The following is a 23,616-nucleotide window of genomic DNA, read 5'->3' on the forward strand; positions in this document are numbered from 1 at the left end:
ATTTAATTCTCACATAACGGCTTCCATTAAATTACATGCAGTTACTTGCTACTTATAAATACATTAAACACAAAATTTAAATTTCTTTGAATAATTTATAAAAATGCATACAATTAAAATTCAACATTATTCTTAATAGTTATTTAATTACGTGCAATTAATTGCTGCCAAGACACGGAATTTAAACGCGAGTAGACCAGATGTGTTCTGTAATTACGAAATTTGTCTTGTAATTTTAAACGGAAAGATTTTTGTCTGGACAATTAATAAAAGTGATTGCATTAAGTACTGGATAAAAAAATTAATAAATAAAATAATCTCTGCCTTTGTAAATTCGATTTCGATAGAAAAAAAAATTAATTGCTGAGTTAAAAAAAACGTCACGCCAATAATTAAAATATATTGATTTGATCATCTTTTTATTAATTTAATTATCATTGTAGAGTGAATATAGTCGAGATAAATTTTTTTTATCGTCATTCTGGAAATTCAATTTTTTTTTTACAATTTTAATATCATAAATTATCCAGTTAATTGACAAAGGATTCAACTTAAAATAATTTTTAATATAAAAAGAACTTATTTATTATAAATTAAAAATTTTGAAATTATCAAGACATTTGACGTCACAAAAAAATGTGTCACGTAAATAATTGTGATAAGAATAAAAAAAAAGGCAACTCATGCTGGAATGATATGGAAGAATTAAAATATCTAATCAAGTCTATTGATTACTCGTACGGTTATTTTATAAAATCACCAGTAATTAATAGTTACTTTAATTGAAAATAAATAAACGAAAAAATATATTTTATTTACAGCAAGTGTCCTTACATGTCTTCAACTTTGCTATCGCCCTTGATCAAATTACCTCCTCGAGTCAGAGAGCTTCCAATAGCAGCAGTGCCACCGCCATTTCCATGTCCATGTCCTTCGATATCTCCACAACGCACTTGTTTAACAAGTATACCAAGACCTTGTTGTCCTCATGATCATCAATATCCCTAAAGACAAATGGATTTTCCAATACACGAAACCTATCTCTTGGAATACAGAAAATAAATCTACCTCTAGTCGTCGTACCATTAATTCTTGAAGCTGATAATAAAATTATGATCTAGTATTTAAATTATTAAAAAGATTTATCAAGTAAATGGATACAATATTTTTTTATTTTTATTTTGGTATTCAAAAATATTTTCTAAAATTACATATAATAATTGATATATATTTACGAGCAGTCAATTCAAATAAATTTTTTATTCTATTGAATTATAGGGATAAGTTGGATGTTAGTTTATAGATTAATAATTTTTTTTTTTTTGAAAAATGATTACTGTTTCGTTTGAAAAATGCAGTCCACAGTAGTATACGAGGGTGTTTAATAAAAAATTTTTTTTTTCAGCCTTCTAGTCTTGAATATTAGTCTCAGGTATAAAAAAAATCCTAAAAGATCAACTCGAAATGTCTATTCTCCTAAGAGCTCAATAAATGTTCATTTATGACCATGAAGTTCGCTGACAATTAAGGAGGGGGTAGGCGAAAAAAAAGCATATTTTTGTGATTTTTTCCCGCCGAGATGAGTAATATAATTTCATTAAACTTAATCACATATTATTGTACAACTTTCAAAGAATATCAGAAACAATTTTCAACGAAAAATATTGATTAATAAGTCGGTGACGTTGAATCTCTGGAGGTGCCTCGAAAAAAAGTCGTTTTGCGGTGAACATCATAACTCGTTACCGGATCATCGGAAAAAAAAAATTGATATGCATTTTAAAGTTGATGTATTTCTCGAGGTAACCACGAAGAGTTTTTTTTTTTCGATTTTTTGCAGCACTTGGAAGTGAAAAACGCGATTTTAGCTCAAAAAATCGCGGTTAATTTGTTATTAAAAAATAGAAAAAAATGAAAAACAAAAAAAAACTCTTCGTGGTTACCTGTTGATTTATGTGAAGAAGTAATGTTCAAATTTTCAAAAGGATCGGTTCAGTACATTTTGAGTTATGATGTTCACGGACTTTAAAAATAACGTTTTCGGGAGAATCCATTTAAAGTTTTTTATTCGTGAAAATTTGAAATAAACTATCAATAAAAGAATATGAATTTTTATACTTATATTGAGTCATCAGTTTACATCCTTTGAAAGACACACAGCCGGAGAAAGGGATTCGGAAGAACAAAGAAAATTGCAGCTGATTTCTACTAGGGACAGGTCGGGCAGGTATAAAAATCAGGTATAACGGCCGGTCATTTGAAACGCTGTAACTCCGTTAGTTTTACCCGGATTGATTTAAAATTTGTACACAATATTCTCGAAATATTGTTCATTCAGATAAAAAATTTAAAAAAAATAATTTTAAAACCCTACCCCCCTTAACAATTTTTGGATTTTTTTTTCAATAATTTAATTAAAAAAATAAAAATATGCACATGTAGAAAATTAAAAAAGCTATAGGTGAAATTTTCTGAAATATTTTTTTTTTATACTTTATCATTTTGAAAGCAATCAAAAAATTCATATCCATTTTCCCATTTGAATTACATGTGGAATTTTTTTTTTTGTTTTTTAAAACGAAAAAAAATTTTTTCACGTGCAATTTAAATGGGAAAATGAATATTCGTTGAGCTCTTAGTAGGACTAAGATTTCTAGCCGCTCTTATGGGAGGATTTTTTTTTATACTTAAACCAGCTTTTGAGACCATAAGAAAAAATATTTTTTTTTAAACACCCTAATATATATATATATATATTTAAAAGGGGTGTTACAGCCTTAAGGGTATGAACAAGTAAAAGGACAGGAATGATGAGGAGGAAAAACTAAGAGGTCAAGTGGACTGTAGACAAAAGCCTCTTCGGAAGCGATGACGCGGTTCACTGGCCACACACAATAGGAAGAAAATCTCAAGATAATGGTAACAAAGGTTCAACTTGTAAACTTTGGCATGTAGACTATACTAGTTTTCTTACAATTAAAATATTTCAGACATTCTCACTCCTTGATACATATTTCCATTATACCATATACTTATTAATTATTACTTTATGCTGTTATCTATTTTTAAAACTATTTTTCTTATTTTCAAATTACAAATTTTAAACCAATAGCTCGCGGTTTACTTAAACAAAAAATAGTAAATAAACTTGGTGTTTAAAAATAAATTTAGCTTTCAAATGCTAAAAAATTTATTAAACAATATATTAATGACTAATTATTTAAATTAATTTGTCTTTTGATTTACCGCTAAACTATACGTTTATTAATTAACGAAAGTAATATAATAGTTATCAGTTTTTTCTTATTAATTTAATATAAAGTCAATACTACGAATCGTTATTTATTTAAATGAATTTGATCCTTTTACGGAAAGGCAGTATAATTTAACTCTGTAGTATTGAGTTTGTTTGCTTTTATGTTCGTTAGTGGTTTTATTTTATTTTTCTTTGTTATTAATATTAATATTATTATTATTATTATTTGATATAATAAATCGATACGATATTTTAGTTGTACCTTTAAAAGAATTTATTATTTATTTATTTTTATGGAAATTTTATTGGTAAATTTACACTTTTAATTTTTTTTTTATATTAACTTTGTATATATATAGTATATATGAATATAAACTAATTTTTTAAGTCGAATACACACATACATAAAGATGAAAATTTAACTATCTATAAATTTCCGATCAATATTATAATTAAAATTCGCTTTTTCATTTACTCAATATAATTACGATGCAAAAAAAGTAATTTTATTTTTCTCATCACTCATCCCAAAATAAAAAATAAATAAATCAATAAGTGTGATAATAATGACTGACATCAGCAAAAAATGAAAATGATAAAATACTTCAATAAAAAAAAATCATAAAGTAAACAAATTTTCGCAGCTTTTAGTTTTTCTTTTGAAACCTAATAGATGTTTGAGAATTCTCCTTCGATGTTTACTTCTTCTGCGTCTGGTAACTTGATCTCTATCCCGCTGGGGATTCAATTTGATTTGAGCCAATATTCCAACAAGCAACTCATCGACATGATGAGCGAGCCCGGAAGACGTTTCGATAAACTTGCAACCGCAGCTATTGGCAAGTCTTCTCCCTACTGTATTTAACTTAAATTATTAATCAATGGTTTTATGACAGAGTAGAATAGCATTGAATAGGAGAAGATAAATGATAAGAACCGAGTTGTTAAATGATATATCAATAGTATGTTCAGTGTCCAATCAACCGAACTATTATGCGACAAATTAATTTCATTCCAAGTCAATAACAAAATTAATGGTAATAATCGATTATCAAAACAAAGTATATGTATAGTGAATACATAGAATATATGTATATATATATATTTGATTAAATTCTTACCAAGAGTTGTCACTTCACGTTTTCTTTCGAGGTCGACCTTGTTACCGACAAGAATAACACCGTGGGTAGCCATGTAGTCACTTTCCCACAAATAAAGAAGAATTTCTTCAGCTACTTTGAAGCTCGGTCGATCTACTACTGAGTACACGACGACATAAACATCGGGGTTGTATGTTGCACAAAAGCTTTCAACCTTTAACAAAAATATTAGTTTCGTTGTAAAAAAGAAAGAAAAAAAATAAAATGAAAATAAAAAAAATTCAGTTAAATTAAATTTTCTATTCCGAACGTTTGACTAGAGTAAACTGTATGTCATTGGCAGCTAACAACAATTACAGAGGATGTTCGCATTACTTTGCGTGGGCTTTCGGCCAATGTTGATCCAATAGACACAAATGCCCTTTTGACGTGATATATTAAAGCTGTTGTTCGTGTACAGTATGTACTTTCCACCGAAATATATACATAGAAATTTGTACTTAAAATAGTCAATGATATTTAGCCCGGGAAAATTTATTATTTAAATTTTATGAGCAACTAAAAATTTAATAAACTTACTGCCATTTCTGATGCTGGATGATCAACGATTTCTAGCTCAGCTTCTTGACCATCAATCATCACTGATACACTTTTCTGTCCGTATTCGTCGTCTTGAATTAAAAGTAAGAGACAAGTATTATAGGGACTGATAAAAGGTAATAGAGATAATGGAGAATAAATAATTCAAGGGGAAAAAACATTTATTTTTCGAAAGCAGTCAGATCGGAAAAATTCCAAGTACTGTTAATTACTTTAGAGAATAATTTCAAGTTCTGGCAGAGGATTTATAAGTTATCATTGATATATATGACGTGGATGAGCAAGTAAATCAATTATTACACACATGCGGATAAATAATTGACTGGGTCAAATAAAATAATATATTCTAAACCAAGGAAGGAAATTAGGACATTCAAACCGTCGTAATTGCCTAGCCGAGCCGAGGAACGAGGGTGGCCAACACGCAGGTTGGGACGCCCTACCTTTCTCCGTGGTGTGTATATTATTTTTCACTAAACCTGCACCTGAAAGTTTAAATTTTTTCCTCTGCTTGTGGGAAGAATGGAGTCTGCGCTAGTTTTCATCATTCGTCTTCTCAAAAAACGGTCCCAGAAATACAATTTTTAAATAGATGACCACTCAAAATCGGTAAATCTTTTTAATGGGTCTCTAAATGCATTCAAGAATTAAATTCGAGTGGAAATGAAAAATAGAGTGAAAACTGAGTCCAATAATTAAACTGTATGACTGTTCATGTTTATTTCTTTTTTTATAATTCGCACATAACGCGAAGAAATATTGAAAAATTTTGTAAATTGCAGAAGTTAAGTAAATAAATAAATAAAAGAAGAGAAAGAATTTTATTTGCTCTAAACAAAGTAGGCATTTAAACTTTCGATGCAGGGATAGTGAAAAAATAATTACCGTAGGATTAATAGTATATTACACACCTAGTAAGGAAAGCAGGATATTCCAATCCGTGTAATTGCCGAAGGCGACGGTAGCAAACACGCGGATTAGGACTTCGTACCTTCCTACGTGGTGTGTAAACGATTTTTTATCAGATCTACACCTTAAAGTTTTAATTTTTGCTTCTGTTAATGGGAAGAATGACGCATGCGTTCATTTTTCATTTGTCTTCTCGTAGCAAAAAAGAACGACTTTTTTGCTCTAAACAAAGCAGGAATTTAAGCTTTCAGGTGAAAAATTAATTTCATTTATTCATCTATGGAGGATAAATATTTAAAAATATTATTTTTCTATAGCAAATTTAAACTTCGCGTTCTATTTTATGCAAATTCAATAGAAATGAAATGACAATAAGTTAAATAAAAAATTTAATACGTCGTATAGGAAGTGGGTGCCTGGAAAGATAAGTTTGAATATTTAAATCTGCCACGTGGCACAAAGTATTGAAGAAGTATAAAAGTGGGTGAAAAATTCACTACTTTAATGCAGGTATTTTTCTTTTACAGACATACAATATTTTATTACTTGGCATAGTTCTTTTGTTTATGTTCAGAATATAAAAATTTTAATATGATTTTATTTGACTGCAAGTTTTTTATTTATTTTTATTTTAAATAAAACTTTGGTATGATATTAATTTCCGATGTGTTTTGATTTTTTATAATAGAGATTTAAAAAAGATTAATAAAAAATAAATAGTTTATTAACTTCAGCGAGATAATAATAATAGTGATGAAGAAATAAAAATAAAAGATGAAAGGAAATAAATAATGTAATAAAATAACGAATATGAATCTCCCCGATATATTTATATTTATATTTAGGGGAGGGTCGCGTAAGAATGGGGATGATAAGGAACTGAAGTATTTTTGTAAGCGTGAATACCCTGGATTTCATACTTTTCATTTATATTTAAAGAAAACTCAATTTTTTATTTTTTTTTTTTAATTTTTTGCTCACTCCCTTGATAAAAAATTTTTTTAAATATTTTTTTTTAAATGTACAGAGCAAAGTGATTTGAAAAAAAAAATAATAAAAAAAAAACGTCACAGAAAATTTTACAAGAAAAAATTTATTGAAAAACTGCAAAAAAAAAATTTTCAAACCAATTTTTTGGTACCTGAATTTAAAAAAATAATTTTGAATGTAATAAATAATGAAATAAAAATTGACACAAGATAAAGTCCCTGATTATTTTATTGGGTGAAAGAAAACTAGTAGTAAAATTTTATTACAATCAGTCTAAAAATATGTTTCCTAAAATTCTTCAACTCGTAATCATTTTTAAAAGAAAGATATATAAAAATTTTGAAAATATTTTTTGAAAAGGAGTTTTGGTTTATTTTTTTAAAATGAAGCTCTGAAAAATTCAAAATTTTTCATGGGAGTTTTAGTTTTTTATGCGACCTGCTTCCAATAATTTTTTAAAATAAATATTTACACTCAAATGATAATAAAATTTATGTCTATTGATTTTCAACTGAAAAAATAAATGAGAATTAACATTTTTGTACAAAACGTTCTCTCCATTAAGCCTCAAAGTTTCAAATAGATAAAAATAAAAAACTTGAGCTGTCAGAATTGAAAAATTAAAGTTGGGAATTATTCTTGTCCAAGTGTTTCTTTCAAACAAAAAGTTTAATCGTAAAATTAAGAATCAGGTTCGATGCACTACTCGATAATCTAGCAATCTACGTTTTAATTTTTTTTTATTTTTCATTTTTCGAGGGAAAAACGTGAACAGTTTCCATTTACTGTTTAAGTGCAACAGGGATAGAATCGTTCATCCACTTGAAAGTGATCGAGAAAAGAGACCCGATTCTTCTTTAGAAAAATAAAAAAATAGTCTGTCAGGTGATAAAGCTAATCAATGAAATTTAGCAGTTACCTAAAGAAGCGTCGTAGGCGCAAATGTATTCACTGGTAGTGAATTGCGCCGTGAGTGCTGTCTTGCCAACTCCTGCGGCGCCAAGCATTCCTACTTTATAAGTGGCCACTTGTCCTGAGTTCTCAGCATCCTCGCTCTCAATACAAGAGTGTTGCGACGCAGAGCTGCAAGAAAAAAAATTACAATAATAATGATAAGAAAAAAAAATATATTTTTTAAATTATAAAATAAAATATCAAACTATTTTACAATAAATAAAAAAATACCCAAGTGAAAAATAAATCAAGTAAATAGCGGGATTATTTTTTAGCTGAAGACAGAGAAGAGAATGAAAAATTTAACGAACAACGCAATGGTATAAATTACGAGAAAATAGCACGTTGCGTTGAAATGATCCAGAAAATTAAGCGATTCCAGTCTATGGCATGACATTTTTATTTTATTTTTTTTTTTAGCTTTGTTTTATTTGTTTGACGTACAAGCAAAGATATTTTGCTTAGACAATCTCTCACGTAAATTTATCTCAAGTCATTTAACTGAAAGAGATAAATGCTTTTGCTATAAACCAACACGTATATTGTAGTGGATGGTCTAAAGGGAAATACAAAAAAAAGGTTGAAGAAAATCGAGGAGAAATAATAATTCTAATACATGTAGAATCCATTTTATCCTTGAATGGTCGATCATCTTGTATTCAGACGAAAATTTTGAGTACAGGTAAAGTAAAAAATAGAAAAATAAAACATTAAAATAAGCGCTATAAAATATATAGGGTAAGAGTACCAGTACCCAGCCCCTGACCAGTAGCCAGCCGGTCATATACTTTAACATTGGCTCAAAATATACATAGATATAATTTAACATGAGGTGGCTGGTTACTGGTTTGTAGCTGGGTACTGGTGCTCTTACCCTACATATATATTTTTAAATATATACTTAAAAAAAAAACGTGTTCTGACCGATTTCAAGAACTTGACATTGAAATGAAAATAACTAGAAAACAATGCGGAATATCGAAAACTTTGTAGACAATAATTTGTAGGGAATAAAATTGTCTACAGAAAAGTTTCTACAACATTTTGTGGTCACTCTGATAGTTTCGCTAAAAAAGTAAAGATAACTTGAAATTTACTGAAAATTCGACTTCAAACTGAAATAACTTTTGAACAGATGGATTTATCAAAAAATGATAAGAGATTTTTTTGGTAGAGCATTCAATTTCCTACAAAAAAAAATACACTCTGAGCTCATCTGTACAATGAGCCATGGCTGAGGTATAAAATTCCAAACAAAATTTTTTTTTTCCCATGTTATTTTAATGGAAAATAAAAAATTACGATTCGCGACCTCTAAATATCAATATTAAGAGCTCATATTTTATGTACCTGAAGATCGGAACGTTTTTTGCACCACGAAAATGAAAAAATTTATGTAATTTGACTGCTTAAAAGTGACTTCAGGAGTGATTGGCGGTGGCTGTAATTGACATGCGAAACATTTTAGAAATCTAGATCCAGTAAATTTTTTACTATTCACGTTGATTTTTTATTTTCGTTCCACGAAAAACGTTCCGATTTTCAGGTACACCATATTTTTACAGGAGCTTGATTTTATTTTTTTGTAAAGCAGAGATGGGCAGAATCGCTATATATTATATATATACTGGTTTCATGATTTATAAACTAAATGACGTCTGTTGTTTAAAAAATAAACGACTTGATTATCAATTATTTAAATAATTTAAAATTATAATAGAAACCAACAACCAAAGTATTATATAGGGGAAGGGGGGGCAAAAGGGGGTAGGGTAGGCAAAACGGGGTACCCCCAAAATTTGATAAAAAAAAATTTTATATTTTAAATGGTTTTTAAACATTCCAAAATCACTTCTGTAAATATAATTAAGCGTTACTTTGAATTTTTTTTGATAAACTTTTTCAAAAATCAATTGTCAGTTAAAAAATATCAATGACGTTTGTTTTATGATAAAAACTATGAAAAATTTTTTTTTTCTTTTGTATCCAATAAATATGTAAAATATAATTTTTCTTCATGTAAATTACTTTAAAAAAAATTCAACTTAATCAAATTCGTTTAAAATCCAGAAATTTTTTTTTTTACCATTTTTAGGGGGTACCCCACTTTGCCCGCAGAAATGAAAAATTTTTTTTTTCAACGGTAACTGAAAATTTCTTCTATTGACTTTGAATATCATTAAAAAAAAAAAACATTTAGCGTATTTGAGTCCTCGAAAACTTGGTATTTCCTTAAGTACCTCCTTTTGCCCCTCCCTCCCCTATATCTAATATTAATATACTAATATCAGTGTTTGTTGAAAAAAAAAAAATAAATAATTCAAATAATTATTAGTATAAATTGCTGGCATATTTATATTTTTTGCGTAAGTTAAATGTTAAATTACGCAGATGAAAGGCAAGGATTCCTGAGAGTTCTATGGCTTCAGACATGTATACACTCCGTGATTTGCTAGCGAACGAAATTCCGTTAAATTATTCAAAGTCATCCCAATGTCAATGGCTTATTTAACTTGTATAATTTAATTATAAAAAATAATTATTACCCATTGAAATGTAATCAAAATATTTCAAACGTACTATTTAACTAAAAATATAACAATAATGACGATAAATTAACGAGTATCAGGGACTTTAATTCCCACGCAAGAGTATATAATTTTATTTACGAGCTTGCGCATAATTTTGTTCACGTACTAAACTTTTTAGTTCTGATCGATAATTTTCATTCGTATTTATATTTATATTATTTTTATTTCACGTCCTTACATACATGGGACTATAAAAAGAAACTCTGGTGGGATTTAATCGTATGAATTTTCTGTACGTATTCAAATAAAAATAATGGATTCTAGTATAAGCTCAATATACAGATATATATATATATATATATAGAGCTCAGGAAAGATATAAAAACATATGATTTTTTTTTTAGGATTCTCATCATAACACACCTGAGTAGTCGCGCATCTCTGGTACTGCTGCAGCTCGTTCCAGAGGACGTGACGCTGTTGATACTACGACTACGACGGCTTTTAAGCGAGTCTCCAAGATTGAACACACCATTCGCTGTTATAGAGAAGGATCTTAGTCGGTAGTACTCGACCCCGTCTTCAGTTTCACCGTCTTCACATCCGGTTATTCCACTTCGTTTAGTTTCCGCTAACATTGGCTGTCAAAAATTTTTAAATTAACTCATTATTTTGTTATTCATTCAAAATATTTTTATAAATAAAAGTATATATACATATTTATATATATAAATACTAAAGTTGCTAAAATAATGGAGACACCGGAAGAAAGAAGAAGTTTAAATCATTTGCTTTATGATGTATATTGATGAGTTTCAATAGTTGACGGATCTTCATGCAGTGGTAAAAAAAAATAGAAGTACTATTTATGGCCACTACTCCATTTTTGGATCGTTAATACTTTATTTTAATTAATGAAAAGTAGAAAATAAAATTTCCACTGTACACTTGAAAAAATCAGGAGTGAATTTGGAGTCACAGATTTTATTCAAATCCGAATTCACTCAAAATTCTGGGGTAAAAAAAATCACTGAGCGTATGAAGTAATTATGAAGTTCGTTTTTTCAGAGGAGTAATTTCGGAGTGACCTGGATTTTATTTCAATCCGCGGTCACTCCGATTCGGAGTTTTAACATCAAAATAAACTCTCCTTCGGAGTGAATGTGGAGCAGATGACTGTGTATTTATTTAATCCCCTCGGAGTGAAATTTACTCCGAAGACGAGTGTATTTTAATATTCAAATTCCGAATCGGATTGAAATAAAATCCAGATCACTCCGAAATCACTCCGTTGAAAAAAAACTCCCTATTTACTCCATATGCAGAGTGATTTTTTTAAAACTTCGGAACTTCGAGTGACGGAGTGAGTTCGACTTTAAAAAGGATCAGTATCTACTCCCAATTTTTTACAGAGTATATATATATTTATATCTTTTAATGTACATTTTAAATACACATTCTCACAATATTGTGTGCTCTGCACGTAATATTGCGTGTTATTATTATATTTATACATGTGTATATATATACTTTTTTTTGACCTAGGAAAGAAAAAGCAAGATACATGTTTGGAAGAATCCTCTTGTGGATATCAACTTTAACTGTGTCAAGTGGTAGTATCTAACTTTTATATTAATGGATCGCTACGTAGTAATGAGTTTTATACTTATTATATTATATATACATTTAACAAGTAGAAATGTTATTGTAAAACTTTTTACTATTTTTTATCAAAGTTTTTCTTTAATATGTACACTAAATACATTCTTGAAAAAAATTTTTTATTTGCTCATGTCTGTATATATTATTTTTATTAAATAAAACTCTCCCTACATACTTACTATAATATATAAATATAAATATATCTATGTATTCATTTATTGTTTTAACTACTGGGACATTTAATTTCAAGCAATTCATTCAAAGTTTTAATTCTAAGTACACGCTTATGGTTTACGGAATGCAATTAAATGTAATAAAAGTAAATTTTAAGTACTCGGTATTTAATTGTCATAGAAAATATCTCGCACGTTTAAATTATAATGTTTTTTTTAAGCTCAAGTAATAAAAACTAACTTTTTCAAGTGCCAAAGTATGTAATTTACAAGTTAACAACAGATGTTAAATAAACATAAAACACGAGCAACTTGCAGTCACTACGTGACTGTCCAAATATTACTACTAAATTTATAAACTACGCAAAAAAAGGATTTCTTGCCGCAAAAAAATTTAATTTGCACCAAGAAATTTTATGCATTATCAATTAAATACAAAAATTGTTTTGGGGGGAGAAAAGATTTTGTTGGTCATGAAATAATTTCTTGCACTAAGTAATTTTTTCTAGTTCTAAATAATTTTTTGTTCTCAATTCACAATGCAAAAAATTTATTGGGGTAAGTAAAAATTTTCTTTAGGCGAGTAAAGATTTTTTGTGTCAATGAATCCTTTTTTTTTTCTATCCACACTTTTTTGGCTTTGAGAAGCTTCCTAAAACCAAAAGGGAGTATAAAAATTTGTCATTTTGAAATAAGTAACGCGATATAAATAATATAGCTATATATTCAGTGACATTCAGTCATATTTAGTGACAGAATAATTAAAGTATTAATTTATTTAAAGAAAATATATACGATCGTCTTTTCTCTCGCGTAATTTAAATGTAATTCGAATGATATAGATAAATCTATTTATCTCAATATTTGGCATTTAAAAAGAGTTTAAAATATGAAAAGGCACAAATTCAAGTCAAGACCTATCTAATGATACCAATTTAAATAATATCAACTAATTCTATCATATAGATATGGCGGGAACAATATTTTCCTTATTTTCTTAATAATATAGATATAGATTACACGGAAAGAAAATTATAGCAGCGGTTCCCATAATTTTGTGAAATTTTTTCCTATACCATCATAGGAATTACGACCATAAATTATGGGAGCGGTTCCTATAATTATAGGAACATTTCCCATAATTATAGGAATAGTTCCTATAATTATGGGAATGATACCCATAACACTATAGGAATGGTTCCTATAATTATAGGAATGGTTCCTATAATTTATAGGAATACTTTCTATAATATTATGGGAATCATTCCTATAATTTATGGGAATGGTTCCTATAATTTATAGGAACTATTCCCATAAATTATAGGAACCATTCCCATAATATTATGGGAATGGTTCCTATAATAGTATGGGAACTATTCCCATAATATTATGGGAATGATTCCCATAATGCAATTGGAATGGTTCCCATACCATTATGGAAACGGTTCTCATAATATTATGGGAACCATTCCCATATCATTATGGGAACCATTCCTATAATATTATGGGAATGGTTCCCATATTATCATGAAAAAATTAATTTAAAGAAAAGTGTGGTAATCACTTCTACAATACACAGAAATACTATTAAACATAAAAACAAAAATTCAAACATTGAAAAAAAAATCGTATTTGGCAAAAAACATTAAAATTTTTAACAAGAATTTTTTGTCAGCACAAAACATTCAAGAAAATTCAAATTTTGGGAAATTTCTACACTGTTGTGCAAAAAAAAAATTTAATGATATTATAGGGATGGTTCCCATAACATTATGGGAATAGTTCCCATAATATTATAGGAATAGTTCCTATACCAATATGGGAACCATTCCCATAATAGTATGGGAATGATTCCCATACCATTATGGTAATGGTTCCCATAATGATATGGGAATGGTCCCCATAATATTATGGGAATGGTTCCCATAATGGTATGGGAACCATTCCCATATCATTATGGGAACCATTCCCATAATGGTATGGGAATCATTCCCATACTATTATGGGAATGGTTCCCATAATATATGGGAACCATCCCTATAGTAGTATAGGTACTGTTCTCATACCATTATGGGAACCATTCCCATAATGCATCGGAAAATTTCCCATAATTTTCTTTCCGTGTACAGTAATAAAAACAGTAATTTTTTTTTTCAAAAATTTTTTTTAGGAATGTCGTTGCCTGTTGAAAGTTTTAGGTCATTTGAAGTAATAAATGTGTGGTAAAAGAGGGACATTATTTAAGATGATAGAGTTGAATTTGAAGCTAAAGAAAAAGTCCTTAGTGAGAAATAAGATAGCTATGAAAGAATTACCTTTCATAGCCATAAATTATGGTCAGGTCGCAAATTACAAGGTGTCAGAGACATCGTGTTACATTTATGACACCCATATGTGATAAATTAATGATTAAATATTTAATAAACGTCATAATATTGGATCAAGTAACTGGCAATTTATATACACGAAATAAAATGAATATATTCTGTAAATTAAAGGGTAAATTATGTTTGAAATTCTGGCTGATGTAATTACTCATGAAAAATAAATATTTCAAATTTAAACATGAGGATTAATACAAACACCGAGACAATAATTCATTTCAGTTAAAATAACAGAACATAATAATTATATCATGACTGTATTTAAATTTTAATATTAATACGTTTACATTTAAATTCACCGGCGTTTTGCTGGGGTTCACTATTTGTACAAGATTTTATTATAGACTCGACAAATATGAGCTGACCCGTGAGTTCGTTTTACTTTTTTATGATTAAAGTAAGTACTCAATTATTTATATTTATTCATAGAAGTAAAAAAAATTCCGTGCTGTGTATTTAGAATGAAGTTTTTTGTTGACTTTTATGTATGTTCTTGTGGTATTAGAATAAATATAACGACTAAATAATGAGATAATTTTTTTTTCAATACGAAAGCAAACACAATTATAATTAAAAAAATTCTCTGATAAATTATGATACGCAAGATAATAAGAATTTTAATGACTACACATTTCGTATTCCCGGTTCTGGATTCAATGCACGCGAAAGTTAACATTTATAATTCATTATAATTTTTTTTTACTCAAAAGAAATTTACTGTAGAAAATGTATTTAAAATTTTTATTTCACATTTTGAGATGAAAAATAAATAAATAAAGAGAAACCTCGGGATAGATTTTTTGTTTATATTTTTGAAAAAAAAATATATATATTTTTTTTTATAGTTCGTGGACTGTAACATTTAAAAGCGACTCTATTGAGCACTTTGACAGCTTAAATCCCTTTTACCACATGGAAAATTTATAAATATATTTTTTATCAGAGACAAACAACATTTTCAATATTTTTTGTGGCTGTTTTCAATTTAAATATTCGCTCAAAATTTACAAAAGACAGTAAATTTTTCATAAGAACTAAATTTTTAAATTCCAGTAAATATTTAATACAGAAATTTTAAACTTTGCGAATAATGACTTGTACAATTTTTTTTGTTTCTTTTTACTCTATCACATTTATTCAATAGTCAAGACGGTTATAATTTTCGTCCAAAATGGATTCAATTCTGGCGAAATTACTGTAAAATACGGCAGTTTACACTAAGTACCGTCTGCTTTTTTATTTTTACAGTGCAATACATTACTTTACTTTTAAATACCGCAGAATTGCCGCAATTTTACGGTAAATTTCCGTCCTTTTACCGCAAATTTGCCGTAATCTATTGTAATTCGGATCCACCAGAGAAATAGTCAATTACTTTTCAGTTTTCGCGAGGCAAAATACGTCTATAGAAATTTTTTTTTTTATGTTTAGTGAATAAAAATCTTGAGCTTTCTGTCGACGGTTGTCAAAAAATTTAAATGCAGTATAAAATAAATTAAAAAAATTTAACTGACAGCAACAGATGGTGTTAAAGATTGAACAGGATGAAAATTTATTGAAGACGGAGAATTTGCGAGACTTAAATGTCCAAAGCAGGTTGACAAAGAGTCGCAATAGAGTATGAGCTCTCAATAAGCCATTTATTGTACATCCCGTACACGAAATTACACGGTAACTGAGGAAGGTGTCGGTGTAGGTGTAGAAGATTTAACTTTGCAACTATGAGAAACTTGTGGTCCTGGGAATTGATCTGTAGCCATGTATACATATATGCATATATGTATACATATATACATATATGTTCATCTATACACAGCTATATAAAGTCAGCTTGTCTACTATCCTGTCGTAGCTATTGTGCAAACTCAACTACAACTAGTTGACATTAACACGTGATGGTGATAATAACAGCGATAACATTAATTATCTTTATGCAAAAAAAAAAAACACGATAAGCACAAAGTATTTTTTTTTAAATTTAATCTTGTGGCCTGATTTCTTTTCTACTTTTTCTTTAGAGTTCAAGAAGCTGTTGAAATTTAAAAAACGTGAGAAAAAAAAGTGAACAAAGAGATTAAGATCATGATTGTTTATGAAAGATTGTTGAAACGTCTGCAGTTTTTTTTAACCAATCAGACAGCTCCTTGAACAAGAATAATAAATAAAAAAAATTATCGATAAGTCATTCAGATAATTAATTCCATGAATTTACTTAACTAACTTTTTATTGCTGCTTTTATTTTTAGAACGTCGTTGTCTTTTATCCTCTCGACTTCTTGAGTGAAAAAGAAGTAGAAAAGTTAAACTCACTCAATGGATTTTCATCGAGACATTCAATTTATCCCTTTCTACTGTTCATCTGTTATTTTTTTTAGATTGATTTTTTTTATTACCATTTGACAATTCGTTCGCTACTTTATTTTATTACACAGTAGGCCCATTGGCTTCATTATCTCGTTTCAAACTTATTTTTTATTGTCACTTTACGGTCATTAATTTATACACGTGCGGATATTTATATTTTATGTCACGCAAACGATTTATCAGAATTATCAATAAAGTTCCAGACATTGTTCTTATTTCGTATGAATAAAAAAAATTTATATCACTGATACAAATATAGGGGAACCATGAGCGAAATTAGACACCACCTTTGAGATAAAAAAAACAACTTTTTGTTTATTTCAAAATCCTTAGTCGCAATTTGTAATAAATAAGAGCGCAAATTGATCAGCCCGGGTGGCGGGCAATTTAAAATTTTTGAATAAATTTTTTTTGCGAGTTTGTTAAAAATTGTTTTATTGGGAACTAGAAAAAGCTGGCGTAGAATCGACTGATTGTAAAAAAAATTTTGTTTACTAAAAGTCTTAATTGCCCCTCCCCACCCTTGTAAAGTTATCAATTTGCCTCAGCCTTCTCTGCTAATCGTAACAAATTTTATGATTTTCAAGCAAACAAATTTTTTTTTACCTTAAAAATGGTGTCTTATTCTACACGGGCTCCCTCTATAAGGGGATAAAATTTATAGTGTTAATAAATTTAAATATTTTATTCATTTTATGACAATATGTAAGTCCGAAAGTTGAGCGTTATAAAATTTAGTACCTTATGGCACGTCGATCTAAAATGAATAACAAGTTTGTCACTATAAGATTGTCGACCTCCTTTCTTTCGTATCCTCTTTATACTACTTTTTTATCATCCACTCTGTCTTTCTCGCTTGTGTCAGCATATATATTACTCTTAACTCAAGTAGAGCCTTAATTTATATATAGATATTTGAATTCTTGTTCAATAAAATCTATCCGTCTATACCATTAGAGGTCTCGTTAAATTATTCTGTCTTTTTGTTTTTGTTCGTAACACTGGTACAGTAAATATATACTTGTATGTAATATGTATATTTAAATGGAATAAAACAATTGTCGATTTCCATTTCGTTCAATCGTTTAAATTGACTCTGTTTATTATTCTCCATTCAATATATATTTGTCTGTAGTAAACAGGAATAAAAAAAAAAGTAAATAAATAAATTGTATTGTTGTCACCAGAGGGAAAATTTCTTCAGCGCGTACTTTGCCGTGTAATTTTTTTACGATCGACGCAAACGTAAAACAGAAATAGATAAAAATAAATTATTTTACAGAATTAGCTAATTTTGAAAATCTGCCCTAAAACCTGTCGCTAAATTTTTTTTTGTGTTTCTGTAAACATCCGATACGACCGAGGTCTGAAAAAAGGTCGTGAATAAAAAAATTTTTTAAACTTTTTTAAGCTTTCAGGTTCAGTAAGTGCACATTTTTATCTTTACGGAAAGAAGTTAACTTTGAAAATTACTGTTCAGAATAATAATGAGCCAGAACCCAGGGGTTTATTTTAAACATTCTGATATTTGGAATAGCAATTTTTATAATTCATTAAAATTATTAGTACAGTTTAGAATTAAAATTTAAATTTTACCATTTGACTTTATGACGAAGTATTAAAAATTATAATAATAGAATTACTTAAAATCGTATTTATTACATGACTTTGTCCATAAGTCACTTTTTATGCGATAGTTATTATATACTTCATTACTTTTTTTTATCTGAGAGTTTCTTAAGTAAAAAAACGCATGCAATCTCACTAGTCTCTCCCTTAAGATTTCATCTTTCTAACACGACAACCAAATTTGAATTACGACTTTTTTTTAAGTATCAGACCAAAAACAGAAACAAAATTTCGTAATATTTTTGCCGTCATACTTTTTTTTTTGTCATTTTTGTTTCTTTGCTAAACTACTTAAGACTTCAAGACCACTAAAATTTCAAATTGAGTTACAGCCTTTCCATACTTTAAAATTTTTATAGTAAAAAAAAAGATCCTTCAATTTTTTTCGACGAATTTTCTATACATTCTACATCTAATGACATCGCTAATTATCATACCGTTAAATTAAAAAAAAGTCCATGTCAATGTACGACCTTTTACTTTTAAAAATGAAACTAAATCATAATTAAATTATAAATATTTATCGATTAAATTTACAAATTGAAAAATAAAATTAACATGATGACTGATGACATTTATGATTTTAAGCGGAATATTTAATTGTAATACGCCCTAATGACATTAATAAATCAAATAGAAAGAAAGAAAAGAAAAAAAAAAAAAACAATCAAGCTTGAAATTGAATTTACCCGATGTCGTGGAACTGCTGGCATGCTACTTGTCCTCCCACGATGCTGCTGTCGATCAGTTCGTTGAGTTCGTGAAATCGTTCCCGGCCCAGCGGGACTTGTAGGACTTGGACTGAGATGTTGAGATGTCGATGACGTACCACCAGGACTTAGTGCACTTGTCGGACGTGTCGGACTACGTGGTGACGGTGATAAATGGCCCCAGGGACCAGCTTCTGTCTGCAGAAATCTGAAATTAACACAAACGTCAGTTAAAAGTTATCGTCCAGCACTTGCAATATTGCGTCTAGTCTACTCGTTAAAGTGAATCCACTGTGACGCATAAAACGCGTACTTCTATGAGCTTGATGGTTTGGACTTTATTACTATACAGTACATAACACCGTGCTTTACTTCCTCTGCGAATACGATATACCTTTAAACTCAACTCAGTGATATAACGCATCGTTAAAAGCTACGGCTTTCCGCGAGTATACTCTTTATGATCATTTATTACTCCTTTTATAGTCGGTTGTGATAATAATCTATACGAAAATTTATACTTCTCAAATATTTTCATTAAAAAAATAAAAAAATAATAATTAGTTTTATATTTTCATTAGTCGAGTAAATATTTAATATTTTTAATAAATTTTATACAAGAAAAAAATTGTTTGTCTAACAAACTATGGAATAACTTTTTGCTTAGATAAGAAATGAGGTAAAACTTCTAACAAAATTTAAAAAAATATTTATTAAATAAAACAAATATAAAATACTCATAAATAAAAGTTGGCCTGTGCCAAAAGTCGGCCACCTGAGCATTTTTTTTTCTGTAAACTTAAAGGCCACGTTTTATCTTCCTAAATTTTTTATATTTAATCTTCAGCTAAAGAATATGTTCGCTGAAAATATGAAAAAGGTGACTGACTTAAGGACATTTTTTTCCTTTTAAATAATAAATATTTATTTACTTATTTACGCGTTTCTTTAGTTTACAAAAATTAATATATAGATACATTGGCTGATTGTGGGATAAACTTAAGAAAGTAACGGAAAAAATTATACTATAGTATTAATAACTGGGTTGACATCTTTATTATGACAGGAGAGATTTAACCAATGATTTAAAGCCATCAAAAGTACCAAAAAAATAATTTAGATTTTCAGGTCTAAATTTAGGATAAGAAAAAATAATTTCTTTCCGCAAGAAATATTTTGCATTATAAATTGAAGAGGAAAATTTTCTTAGGACTGAAAAAATTTTTTTCGCACCAAGAAAATTTTTATTTAATTTATAATGCAAAAAATTTATTGGGGCAAAAAAGTTTTTTTTTGGACGAGTAAAAATTTTTTGCTCTAAGAAATTTTTTTTTTCTCTGCATACATTTGTCTAAGACTTTGTTCAGGTAAATTAGAGTTTAGAGGTTTTGAATAACTGGAGAAACAATCGCATTATTAACTAATTTAAAGAAAAAAAAAATAGTTTCCAAAATTCTAATCCAGTTGTTAATTTGCTAATTTTCAAATCTTTATCCTGATCACCCGCACTGATTATGATTCCTCTTCTTTTTAATTTACACCCAACATTATGCGCAAAAATAAAAAAACAACAAACAAGTAAAGCCTTGAAAAATGAATATCCAATTAGTTGTTAAAATTTCTATTTTTAATCGTCAGACACTTAATGTTTTCGTAGTGCCACAAAAATTTTTTATTTTTAAAATTTAACGCGGACATTCATATGATATTTTAATATATGTATTTATAAATATTCCAAAAATAATTTCAGATGATTTATTTCCTTATTGAAAAAATCTTTTCCATTCAAATAATTTTAATGACAACCAAATTTTGCTGATAGTAAAATTTTTTTTTTCTAGGATCATTATCATGGGAAGTAATTAGAAATAGATTACCTGTGTAAATCAGGTGTAGGTCGGGCAACAGCAATGCTAGAGCTTCGTCTTCTTGACGGAGTTGGTGACTTGGGACCAGTTTCAATACCCATTCTGTCTGATTGTCCATTAGTGGAAACCGAGGTTCGGTGTAGCCGTACCTCTATTTCACTACTGCGGCGTTGAAATGTACGTTTTGTCCATCGTCTACTGTTACCTTTTGTCTCGGTATTATCCGTCTTTCTGCAAAATTAAATTATTTGATAAATTGATACTGTTGGTACGTAAATACACTATATATATTATATATATATATAAACTGCCATTAATTTCAATTTTCATATATGATAAAGATAAAGTAAACTATAATCATTTATGCGCTTCTGTTTTCTCAGTTATATTTTGTTACATAAAAAAAAACTCATTAAAAATTTTGTTAAAATTAATCTTTTATTTTTTATTCAATTTATACATTTATTTTATCAATGGAAAATACTAACAGTTTAGTGAACTAAATTTCAAAAATCATTTATCAAAGATAGAAAAATTATCAATAATCCTGAAGTTAACAGACAATTTTCGGATTTTTTTTTCAACAAATCGATTAAAAAAAAATAAAAATATGCGCATGTAAAAAAATAAAAAAACTATAGGTGCAATTTTGAAAAAAATCAAAATTATCAGACGTCAGCTAACAGTATCATGAATAATTTATAAAAAAAAAAGATTTATATGTATTTTATATTTATATTTAACGATATATTTACAACGTCCTCGCGGGGAATCAAGACACCAAGAAAAATAAAACGTTTGTTAAAAATTACCTGGGGATAAGTTTGTCTTCCAACATGTTGGATAAATCATCAGCGTCCTCGTTAAGTGTAGCAAAAAAATCTTGAAATTTGTCGGGAAAACTGCTTGGTGGGCATGTGGTGGTCAAGGACGATTGTACGACATTCGGACGTGTATTACATGGACGGGATGATCGTTCATTACCCTGATGGTATCTCGTTACCGTAGACGTTGCCATAATGACATAAAAATCCTCGTAATGTTCATTATATACGACTAATTATTTAAATTACACTTCATATGACGTCTGTTCACCAAAACATATACTGCGATAATTTAACTATTTTTTTTCTGCACTTCGAAATAGAGTAACTGTATCAAGTAAATAGTGTACATATGATATATATATGTGTATAAAAATCTACTAAGAGTAGTATTTTCTGATAACAAAATAATCCTCTGGGTATAAACCACTCAGCGACCCACGCTCGGTGCGTTTCTAAGCGACCAAGACGCGGAAAAAGGATTTTATTATTTTTAAGTCATGAGTATAAAACTGAAATACATAAATTTTATGTATAATTATTTTTTATACTCCAACTAGTATATAAATTTAAAGTGTGACGTTATTAATTTTTAAATAAAAATGAAAAATTTCAAATAAATATAAATAGTTATGCTATTAATATTGTAATAATTAATTAGTTTAAGCTAATTATAAAAATTTATTATGATGAATATATAAACGGATACGTCGCGCAACACTTCCAGCGGAAAACTGAATCTCGAGCTCGCGTGGTTGTTGATACTCGTTACTCACTCTCTTTTCCAAGCCCTCTCTCTCTTTCTCTCGCTTTTAGTTTCTGTCTTTTTCCCTTCTCATTGGGGGTTGAAAATACAGAGGGTTCAGTTTGTAGATAGGTGAGTTCTGTATACATATGGACATATACCAATGTACCTTGTGGATTCGCGCACGCGTGTCTGTCTCAATCTTACTCGCTGATTCCTGGTATAAGGGATGAAAAGTACAAAGAACCAGAGGGAAATATAGACAGACATACCTGTCAAATTATATCATTGATATATTTACAATTAATATATGTAGGCATAAAGGTGTCTATTAATATTTATGATATGTGTTACTTAAGGAACATTTTATTTTTTAGTTTTATGGAAAAAAAAGTAATAAAAGTATATAGAGTTTAGATTACCAGTAAAGATCGGTGGAAATAAATGGATGACCATATGTGAGCGAGCTTTTATCAGCTCACTGCAAAAAGCTCAGACCACACGTTACGTTCTTATATAAATTATTACTATAAATACTTTTGATACCGGGAAATAGATAAAATGATAGATTATACACTCGTATGTGTTATATATACACGGCTTTGAGGGGTTTGTTAAAATTTCATGAGCTGTATTAATCATTTATTATATTATATTAATGGAAATTTTTTTTTTTAATTATTTAATGATTACCGGTCATTAATTTTTTTTTTTTTTTCAAAGAATAATTTTAAATATTCAAATGTCATAAAATTTTTATAAAATTTGATAATAAATTATCGGGAAAAATTTAATTCACGTAAAAATTGATAATTTTTTAAGTGACTAGTAATTGAAAAAATTAATTTTTATAAAATTTCAAATTTATATTTATTTGATATCGATACAATTATTTAAGTAAAAGTATGATGGTCTGT

The 23,616-nt window shown here is 28.4% G+C and overlaps 1 protein-coding gene across 2 annotated transcripts; it reads right to left on the minus strand.

Annotated features, from left to right (window-relative positions):
- Window positions 1-1,087: 1,087 nt before the first annotated feature.
- Window positions 1,088-22,933, minus strand: LOC130670603 (GTP-binding protein RAD-like). 2 transcript variants are annotated; one of them, XM_057474015.1, is made up of 8 exons: window positions 21,943-22,931; window positions 21,140-21,361; window positions 19,242-19,470; window positions 10,764-10,981; window positions 7,775-7,938; window positions 4,936-5,027; window positions 4,378-4,570; window positions 1,088-4,111 (listed from the first exon to the last, which is right to left on the minus strand). In XM_057474015.1, the coding sequence occupies exons 1-8, from the start codon at window positions 22,146-22,148 to the stop codon at window positions 3,876-3,878; spliced, it is 1,560 nt and encodes a 519-aa protein (XP_057329998.1). In that variant the 5' UTR covers window positions 22,149-22,931; the 3' UTR covers window positions 1,088-3,875. The 2 variants fall into 2 exon arrangements, with proteins under 2 accessions (XP_057329998.1, XP_057329999.1); XM_057474016.1 differs by having other exon boundaries at window positions 3,941-4,121; window positions 21,943-22,933.
- Window positions 22,934-23,616: the final 683 nt, after the last annotated feature.

The sequence above is a fragment of the Microplitis mediator genome, chromosome 6, assembly GCF_029852145.1.
Source record: "Microplitis mediator isolate UGA2020A chromosome 6, iyMicMedi2.1, whole genome shotgun sequence".
Classification (NCBI taxonomy): domain Eukaryota; kingdom Metazoa; phylum Arthropoda; class Insecta; order Hymenoptera; family Braconidae; genus Microplitis; species Microplitis mediator.

What these genes read in the sequence shown, in the direction of transcription:
- LOC130670603 (XM_057474015.1), bottom strand. Translation starts at nt 22,148, where the DNA reads ATGGCAACGTCTACGGTAACGAGATACCATCAGGGTAATGAACGATCA. An exon ending in CAGCAGTTCCACGACATCGG is followed by an intron (nt 10,982 to 19,241) that starts GTAAATTCAATT and finishes AATTTTTGACAG; the next exon opens with CCAATGTTAGCGGAAACTAA. An exon ending in AGAGATGCGCGACTACTCAG is followed by an intron (nt 7,939 to 10,763) that starts GTGTGTTATGAT and finishes TTTTTCTTGCAG; the next exon opens with CTCTGCGTCGCAACACTCTT.